Below are 10449 nucleotides of genomic sequence, written 5' to 3'. Positions count from 1 at the left end.
ACTGCTCCCCATCTGTAATTTAGTGATGCCTACAGAATCCAGAGTGCGTTTTGGAACAGTCGAAATCAAAGATAAACCTTTCAAGTTACTAGGGAGCAAGCAATTTAAAAAAAACAGAATTCATTGCTCAGGCAAGGCTGGCCGGTGAAATCAGTACGCTGCTGCAGTCTGTAAATATCTGTTCGCCTCTGTGCTTGTAAGAATTTCACCAGCCGCTCTGAGCAACTCAACCAAAGAAAATCGGCCTTTTCAACGAGGTTCATTCCAGAAAATTCCAGATCCGGTTTTCCTCCTCGCCCAAACTTCGAGTTGGAGGAAAGTGAAAAAAAAGTCTCCCCAGACCTCCGTGAGCCAATCACAGGGGATTCAGCACGTGCATTGGAGAATCGAGAGGAAAGCAATTACAGCCCAATACAAATGACATTAGTACCTCGATCAGATCAAGAGCGATCGCTGTACATGTGGGAGAATCGCAGCCTGCGGCAGCCCAGAAACCAGGCTCGAACCATGACAACCCAGTACAAGGAGGAGATCTGCGAGAGACCCGAGTGCAAAAGTAAATCCCCAACTTTGCTTTCTTCTTACTGCATTGACAGTATTCTGGGCAGGAGAAGCCCGTGTAAGATTAGGTGTATTGGAGCTCAGGCATTGCCGCTTCTCACAGCCAGAAATGACCCGGACCCAGCGAGTGAAGGTAAGGTGACTTCAGCAGGGGGAGGGGTGGGTTACTTCAATCGATCACAGGACTGCCTATCCAGACTGCACTTTTCAGCTTCAAAAAGGCATATTTCTGCCCAAGAGGTGGAAGTGTTGACCCTCTAACTTCGCTGTATCTGCACTTCTTTTGTTGGGCATGTACAGTAAAATAATACGGTAGTTCTGCAGCAGTCCAAGCGCCCGTTCAGTTCACGAATTAACAAACGTTGGATATAAAATTACTTTATCAGGCACAGCATTTTATTATATAAACCGCGGACATCTGTTGAAAGTTATCGATGCATTTGAAAATAATGGCGTGTATGCGATTAGTTTCTTACAAAGTATTCTGTCGATAAACAGACCAATATCGAATTTCGCCGTTCGCGTTAACGAAGATTAACGAAGCTTCTTTCTAACTTTCACACCTCTTAATTGTCACTGACATCTAAACATCGATGAGTTGGAATTTGCATGTAACATTTCAGACTGATTTTCTTCTTTTATTGTAATTGCTTGATTTTAAATATAAGTAATATTATTCAATGGCTCAGGGAAAAAAACATCGTTTACATTCTGTGTCTTGCAAGGTGATAGGTTAGTCGATTAGTGTTTCTCTTGGACGTCCACGGGGAGACCACGGGTATTTCGAATTCCCATCCTATAAGCACAATGAAATCGACACATATAAAATAAAACGCCACATTAGCTGAGAATGAGAATACATGGTGCACAACCTGCAGGCAGTAGCGGTACCCGCAAATAGAACCGCTCTGATTCCCGTCGCAGAGTGATGCGGCTCTCTGCAGAGTTTGCATGGCCTTCGTGTGCCAAACTTATTTGAAAACCAAAACTGGCTCTCCCCAAGAAAATAAACTGCGTATTTATTTAAAGGGGGACCTTTCAAAGACGTATCTTGTTATGAGGAAAGAGACGGATTTTTTTTAAACTCCTGTGCTGCGGACATGAAGAGGTCCCGATTCTTACGGCCTGGCCTGGTCTGAGGATCTTGCTTCCCTTATTAATTAAAGCACACTGTGGGAGTGAGGGCAATTTGCATTCATTTTACACGTTAACTAGTTGCTATCTCCAGATTCTCAATCTTCATTACAACGGGGCGCTTGCCAAAAGCTGGCGAAAGTCTCTGCCAAAATTTCACTCTTATTTATGACTTCGCCAGCCAGACAAGTCGAGCGCCGGCGGTGTATTCCAACACAGTTCAACTAGGTTAAAGCGGCGGCTAGATAATATCGAAAAAATTGTGGAACTTCCGGGAAAGTAAAGTGTGACTAATTAATAGTAACTCGGTCAGAGGAAGTGGCCGTGATTTAACAAATTTATGAATTCTTCTTCTTGTTTATATCTAGGATCACCCAAGGAAAATATGTCGTTTGACACGGAGCTCCATCTCCCTCCTAAATTCCGAAGATTGTACGGCCACGGAGGGAAGATCCTGGACTCCCGAGGATTTAATGACATTGGGAACGAGAAATTAGAAAGAGAGCCGTCCTCTGAAGCTTTCCGCGGCGCCGATCTGAAGATCAGCCAGGCTCCGCAAGTCAGCATAAGCCGCAGTAAATCCTACAAGGAAAACTTCAGCTTGGCCAAAGCGCAGGGTGAGAGTGTATCCAAACTGCCAGGATCCCCAGGTTTAGAACTGGCGGAGCAGGCCGACAAATCGGTGGAGGGGGACGCGAAAGAGGACGCGGTTGAAAATGATTTGTCCCCGAAGCTGGTGGAGGAGGTTCAGACGGACGTGGATGTGAAGGATAGCGAGGACAGCTTGTGTTTATCAGCCGGCAGTGACTCTGAGGAAGGCATGTTAAAAAGAAAACAGCGGCGGTATAGGACTACATTCACCAGCTATCAGCTGGAAGAACTAGAGCGGGCTTTTCAGAAAACACACTACCCAGATGTCTTTACCAGGTATCTGTACACATTACACAACTACGAATCCAGGCTGAAGGTAGCTGGCATAGTCCCGGGGCTGTAATTGTTTCCCACTGGATTCAAACTCATTGATGAACAATTAGATCCGTAAAAATCAGATGCACCAATAACTGGGGCATGCAGCAAGCAATCAATGAGAGGGCGATAGCTTCTCCGGTGCTACAACCGGCAGTGCCCCCTTTATCCAAATAGTGAGCGCCCAGTTTAACACCGGTGCTCGCAATCCACGTGCCTGTGTAAGGGTTCACTTCATCCTATAGATGCCAAGGCATCGTGCCTTCATCGTGATAGCTTGGAGAAAATATCAAGGGTAAAATTATTGAGTTTATTTTTTGCAAGTCAATGTGGACTTGAGAAATCTGACAAATCCTGATGACACTCTATTTCATTATGCCCGTGCCCGAAAGTAAACCGGACGGTGATCGGCCGCTTCAGGCTACTGTACAGGTTTAATTTTACGACATGAAGGTATAACGAGTTGTTATTGGGCATGGTCGTGAAGGGAAAGGCTAAAAATTGGGATCAACCATGTGTTAATTAAATCTTCACTACTTTCAGTAATTTGATATGGCAGTGGAAGGTGCAGAATTCAAATTTGTTTTTACATGGGATTGGACATTTTCCTGAATTGAATGGTGGCACAATACTGATTCTGAATTGAATCCTACATTTTGATATCAGGTATGAGCCGCTTAATTTTCTCAATGTTTGCCTACTTTTTTTTGCGACCGCTTTTTTTTAATGGCCCAAGTAGACTGGAAAGATTGAAGAGCCCCTGTCAATGGCATTAGGTTATGCCTGCTGTAATTTCGCAAGTTTAGTGTACATTGTCTGAAAAGGTAGCGCGAAACACTAGAATGCCTAAAGTGCGTTTTCACTTCTTTCTGTTTTTGTCCAGGGAGGAACTGGCGATGCGGCTCGACTTAACGGAAGCTCGGGTGCAAGTAAGTTGCAACCAGAATGTCTGTGTATAATTAGACCAATTCCTCTAGCAGAGTTCCATTTATTTATTTATTTAACTGTTGTCATGTAAAATTGTTGGTCCTTAATTTCATTTGATGTAGTGTACCTATTTATGCGTAATTGCGGACGGTGGCGGACACAGTGTGGTACTGTCAGACTTTCCACAGATGCTACTCCAGCACAAATATGAATAATGCGAATGCCCTCGCGCCACGGCAACCGAGAGCATTAAAACAGACGATATGATTTCCTTGGCTTTCAGTGATCAAGAGTGCCGGTGCACCAGTGAAGTGCCTTTAAAGTTGATAGGACCCGTGGTGCATTTTCTCTCGAAGTCTCATAACCAAAGCGACGATAAACATTAGGATTGATGCCTTATTGCGAACACGAGAAACATAAAACATATGTTAGGAGGTGAAGGCCGAGTAAATCACTTTACAGTTACAATCGAGCGCTGATAAGACCTAATAAATTCCATATGGCTCATTTACTACACAACAGCTTCTTGCATTAGAGGGGCTAATGATGAGATTCTCCCTCGTTTTGTTGACACATTGTTCTATTGTCAAATACCCAACGTGACAGGCAGCCAGGAATGATTATTTTCCGCTCAGGCAGTCGTGGGAAAGTTAAATAATCTTCCCTCCCCGCCCCCTCCCCACTTTATTTTCAAAAGCCGGTTTACACTCAATAAAACTTGCGAAATCTTCTCGTATAGATTCATTACTACATATAGTTTTCATCTTTCCCATATGTTAAAGTTTATTTATCAAAATTAATTAAGGACAATTTAGCAGCGATTACGCAATTTTTTGCAGATGCGATCGTTTACAATTAATATGCGTCAACGCTAATATTAATATCGTGAATTATTGAAACAGGGATAGAGTATGTAATTACATCATTTTAATTCACAGTTTAATTGCATTTTCGGTGTGTTTATTCATGTTGTATGTTGAATTTGGATGTTTTTAAAAAGCGGAAACAATTTACAAGTGGGTTGGTTTGATGCCTGGTTCAGACGGTGTGTATTTCTGTGTGCGCGTGAGATTTGTAGCCAACTCACATGACCTGTATGGTGCTATGTTTCCAGTAATTCCTTAACACTGAGACCTGATGTTTTAACGCCGCGATATAAATACAGCTATTGCAATGACGATTTTATATATCCGTTTTATTGCTATGATTTAATTCTAGTATTGTGGAATATCAAAGTATTTCTTTTGTTTCCCTGCAATATTTACGAAGTTTCTTTACACAGAAGAGTTCTTTCTGTTTTTTTTTCAGGTGTGGTTTCAGAACCGCAGAGCCAAATGGCGAAAGCGAGAAAAAGCTGGAGCCCAGAACCATCCCGGAGGCTTGCCGTTCCCAAGCCCGTTAGGAGCGGGCCATCCGCTGGGACCTTACCTGGATGGCGGTCCCTTCGGACACCACCCAAGCCTCGAGTCCGCCTGGTCAGCCGCCGCCGCAGCAGCAGCCGCAGCCGCTGCCTTCCCTGGGCTCCCGCCTCCACCGGGCTCGGCGGCTCTCTCGCCGAGCGGAGCTCCGCTCGGCCTCGGCACCTTCCTGGGAGCGGCCATGTTCAGGCATCCTTTCATCACCCCACATTTCGGCAGGTAAGAGCTTAGAGCGGAAGAGTAGATACCCTCCTTATTTGCCCGTTAGCAGGCAGCAGCAACCAGCAACTTCAACTCAGGCGTAGTGTCTGAGGGCAGGATTCAATTCCTCAGCGCCGGGGGAAGGGGGTGGGGTGGGGGGGGATTGGGGGTCCGGAGAGGGAGAGGGGAAACTAAATTGTAAAACAACAATCCAGAATCGCAGCAAACGGGAAAAGCCAGGCCCACGGAATGAGTCCAGGTGAACACTTTTTTAAAAAATATAAAATAGCAGCAGTTCCTTACCTGTAGGGGTAGATGTTAGCGAGCTGCGATTAATGACTCGCACGGAATGGGACACCTTTGGCAATAGGCGAACGCTTTTCAAAATCGTCCGTACAAATATAATTGACAGCAGAGTTCAGAACGAGACCAGAAAACTCAAAATAATCGCCCAGGGGCGACTTCATTAACGCAGGTGTTAACATTGTGTTAGAAATCACACAAAAAAACTTTGAGTGATCCATGTATCACCCTTATTCGTGTAAAACCGGTTTTCTAAATCCAGATTAAACATTTCCAGACCGCGCAATGACTAATTGTATTCAGTGAAACATCTGAAAGCTCAGAGCTTCAGCGAGGAGCACAGGAATTGTAAAATCCTGTAGTAGGGAGTGGCAGAACTCTGTTTTCACGGGGGGGGGGGGGTTGGGAGGGGGTGGGCGCTGAACTCGTTTCATTTTGTGTTTAATGAATTAAAAATAGGAACAGACTTATATTCTAAACCAGTGTGATTCTCCAATTCATGCGTTAGGTTGCAGTAAGGGTAGAAGTTGAACAAAATGTTCGGCATCATAAATGCTGCTTTGAGGAAACATTTCTTTCATCGAGGAAGTTAGAGTATTCTCATAGAGTTGATTCCGTAAGTGTTTTTATACAGCATAACTAATTATCTCATGGGATTATTCCTCTGCCTTGGCAGAAGTTTGAGTGAGTTATTCACTTAAGTTACGTTCAGCAAATGAAGAAAAAAAATTGAAATATTTATTCGTTGTCCGCTTGTAGAAACTTAAGATGAAGAATGGCTTTATCGATGAGCTGGCGAGGTGTGGCAGAGATGTTGGACGGTACTGGCCACGACAGAAAGGAGGGCGAGTGAAATAAACTCACCCATCCCAACTATGCCTGTTCAACGTGTCAAGGCTTATCATAATCGCGGCTGTCCGAAATGTGTGCTATATATGCTTGAACTTCTGTGTGGAACGACGTTGTGTTGTCTGTACCATTTGAAAACACGCTAATCTTCTGCAACTTGTATGGGATACATTTTAGCTGGATAGTGAAGTGATTTTATAACAAAGCGTTAGGGTGGGTTTTTTTTCATTTAAGGTACACATGTAACGCTTACTTTGTCAGTTCCTACGAACATCTCTCGGATACGATTTCGCCACCACATTTTACTCTCGTGTACAGCTGCGTGACAGCTCTACTGCACTATTTAAGATCTTCATTTTGATCAGTCAAGGACCTGCCAAATGTGGAACCCATCATCGTATTAAAGCACTTCCAAACCAAGTGACGAGATTCCATTCGTCTAAATCGGAGGATGTGTGTTTCTTCTCCTCTTCTTCCCAATCCTCGTTAATCTAAATCCAAAGCATTCAAGGGCGAAAGCCAAGATTTAGTGAGCTCACACTCCACGACGAAAAGTCATTCCGGGCGGATCGCCATGTTTGGATATAGCTGTACAGGCACACTTAACCCACTGAGGCCAATCCCGTTCCATTGTGGCAGTCCAGTTTCTGTAGGTGCCCCAAATTCATCATTCAATCGTGTCCATTATCAGCAGTAGCATGGATGCAGTGGGCTTGGCTGAGCTTGGCAATGGTTTACAGAGTAGAGTACAGTACTGTATCTCTCACTGGATAGGATGACTGGAAACAACCTAAGCTGAATTTAGAAAACAACCATGCATAGAGGCAAGGTGATTCTATGGCTCCACCGGTTTAGAGATGATGGTTGGGGGCGGGGGGGGGGGAGCAGGAATCCGGTCACAGCATGCGAGACGAGTGCACACATTCTCTCCTTGACATCCAACTTCATCAGCCGCCTCAATGATGGAATTTCAATTGTTTAAACATGCCGATTAAAGCATTGTCACAAGTGCAAAGTACGCAAAGATAAGGGACGGTGAAAAATTATTCACCAAATTATAGAAGTTATCCCATGTTTTGTTTTTTTAAACTTAAGGCTTTAACTAAAGTAGCTTAGCCAGTTTCAGTAAATAATTCATATATGAGATATGAGATAATTAGCATTTCCGTTAAGGTGACAATTTTAGTCGTGCATGCGCAATATGCAACTTGTTCCGCGTATACCGGCTATCCAGCAGGGAGGATTAATCGGTTGGTATGCTTTTGCAATGGTCGAGCATAAAGTGGATGATTCCACACCCCTAAATTAGAGAAATCAACATCAGTATGTCTATGTAGGCAGAATACCGTCTAATTTTGCAATGCATTATTCCCCGGTTGATGCAAACGCTTCAGGTCATAGTTCGATACTTGTTGAGGTGCTGAATTAAACTATAGCGTGTGGTCTAAAGTTGTGACAGAACAGTAATACAAGGGGTAGAGCATTTCAGAACACTCGCTGAAAGGTGCGAAGTACCGGATGGTATTAATCGACCACAGTGCTATATTACCGGAGCGGCAGTGAGATGTGCTCTACGTTATGCGTCCCTTCAAAGTTATTATCTTACAGTAAATATGTTTTATTTTAAAATAGCGATAACGCAAATAACTTTGAAATTAATTTGACTGTATGTGTCCTGTTGTTCACTTGTGATTGATGAATGAGGACAACTTACAAAACTTATAGTAAATTCTGGAGATAGAATTAACCCCCAAGCAAGTTTTTTTTCACATGTGTAGGTGACACTTTCCCTTACATATTGTAATACATTTATATAGTCAGACCTGTAGTGTGCAAGTCTGCTTAAATGTGGGTCCTGTGCTACACGCCTCATTATCTAGGGTAACCCCCCCCCCCCGCCATATTAGAATTGCAACCCACCAATTACTAAATTAGCTAATGATATTTGATTTTAAAAGATTTCCCATTTTATAATGCCGAAACTCCTTGTCTGTTGCAGGCTCTTCTCGACAGTAGGCCCGCTGACAGGAGCCTCTGCCCCTGCTCTGCTGAGACAGTCGGCCGCGGGTGTTGAAGGGGGAGTACAAGCCGGCGCCCTCTCAGACCCCGCGGTAGCGGCCGCAGACAGACGAGCGTCCAGTATCGCAGCGCTCAGACTCAAAGCTAAGGAGCATGCCGCCCAACTCACACAACTCAACATCCTCCCTGCACCTTCTACTGGCAAAGAAGTGTGCTGAACTCGCAGCAAGGAGCTCCACACAGGCTGTTTGTTGAACAAGACCAAATTCAGAAACTGGACCACTCGTTCGCGTGGATTGAGTTACCAGACTGTGCATGTTCGTAGAGTCAATATCTCTTTCATCTTATCAACTGGCCACATTTAAAATCAAAACACTGACATTCTCCTCATAATATAGATTTGTGATGTTCCTATCATTCGTATATCTCTGAAAGAGGGAGAAGGAAGTTGTGGAGTCTTATTAGCAGTATGCCTGATCCGATCACTCAAACTTGCTTTAATACTGTAGGAGCGGATCTAATCAGGTTAAATTTGCAAAAAGGGAGAAATGTATTCCGAACACGCGCATGTAGAATTGACAGTTGCTAGATTTCCTGATTCCAATCTTGTTGGGGCCGTTATAAAAGAACGCTGTTTCTCACTGAGACGAGTTTGACTTTCTGCGGCGGACCCGTTCTATCACACGTGCAGAAACGCGTTGGTTACGCCTGGATTTTTTAAAAACTATATACGTCAGTGTAGCCAACCAGCGGTTTGCTTCTAAACCAAAGGGACACAAAACTACTGCCAATCCGAGTGGACTGCTTATGTCACTAAACTGTGATTGATTTCTGTACATAATGGTCGCTCTTCAGAATTTCCAAGGAAAATAATTGTACATTTTTTTTAAAAAAACGAAAAAATGCACTCAGTGTGTTGTGAAAGTTTATTCTCTAGAATTACCGAGCAGATCTTATTACAGTGTTGTTGGATGCATTAGGTTCGTAGAATAATTATTTATGGACAAACATTTTATTTAACTTATTAACTATAGAGGTTTCGAAAACCTTATAAAAACAAGTGGCTATATTACGTGTACTGTTGTAATTTCTTGCTATGGGCTAGAAGAGTGGAGGCACTCTGAAATAAAATGTTATGCCTAACAAGCTAATTGAAGAAAACGCTTATTCTAAACGATTGCGTATTTTTTCCAAAGGTATCTTCCACAAATACACTCTCTATTAACCAGTTCCGTGTCACCTACAAAATACCAGAACTGGAATGAGCGCTTTATCACGACTCGGTTTTGTTTATGGCGCAGAACTGATGCAAGGACATTATATTTTTGACGGATCCGTTGGGCACGGCGTGCCTGCCGGTGCAGTCGTACACCGATTCTCGCTAATAAGCAACTGCCGTGATTCAGCCTCCTTCGATTCATTCCCAGATCAGACTTGTATGTGTGCAAGTGCCGGCCAATTTAAGAAGCCAATTTTAAATACCATTAAGCAAAACACGAACACAATTAAAACGTCTTCTTGTTAATTTAGATGTTAAAAGTATAATGAATCAGGAGAGATTCAACAGCACCACAATGACCTTTTGACCCAGTTTCGAGTTCAGCCGCGTAACAGAATGCAAATTTATAGATTATGAGAAGTAATCCCCGAACTGGGACCAAATTATATAAAATTTATAGCACATTCTTTTAAAGCTGAGCGAAACATGTTTTACGTACTGGCACAGCCTTAACTTGATTTTCCATTAACCGGATGGACTTCGTTAGAATATATCATCTGAGGACTCCTTAGATAATTCGCTCTGAAACTCTTTGAAATTCCAACATGGGCCACCACTTATCACCTCTTCACCCTCTATCTCATAAACTGCTGTTAACACTCGCAGTCTGACTCAATAAACTTTACTCACGATACTCACTACACGTTTTTAGTTAATAACTTTTTGCTGTAAAGCGCCATTGCCATCTCCTGCGTTACCCAATTAGTCACCAACCTACCACCCCGCCCCCCCCCCGCCCCAAGCCGCATTTAATGTGAGCTTGGTTGACAATGAGCTATCTCAGATGGGTTA

The 10449-nt window shown here is 43.4% G+C and overlaps 1 protein-coding gene across 1 annotated transcript; it reads left to right on the top strand.

Moving 5' to 3' along the window:
* Positions 1 to 507: 507 nt before the first annotated feature.
* Positions 508 to 8596, top strand: arxa (aristaless related homeobox a). The gene is made up of 5 exons (XM_072262293.1): positions 508 to 694; positions 2064 to 2622; positions 3545 to 3590; positions 4897 to 5225; positions 8359 to 8596. Exons 1-5 carry the CDS (start codon positions 508 to 510, stop codon positions 8594 to 8596), a joined length of 1359 nt encoding a protein of 452 aa, XP_072118394.1.
* The last annotated feature ends 1853 nt before the right edge of the window (positions 8597 to 10449 follow it).

The sequence above is a fragment of the Mobula birostris genome, chromosome 6 (genome assembly GCF_030028105.1).
Source record: "Mobula birostris isolate sMobBir1 chromosome 6, sMobBir1.hap1, whole genome shotgun sequence".
In the NCBI taxonomy this organism is placed as follows: Eukaryota; Metazoa; Chordata; class Chondrichthyes; order Myliobatiformes; family Myliobatidae; genus Mobula; species Mobula birostris.
This window is presented reverse-complemented; position numbering and strand designations above follow the sequence as displayed.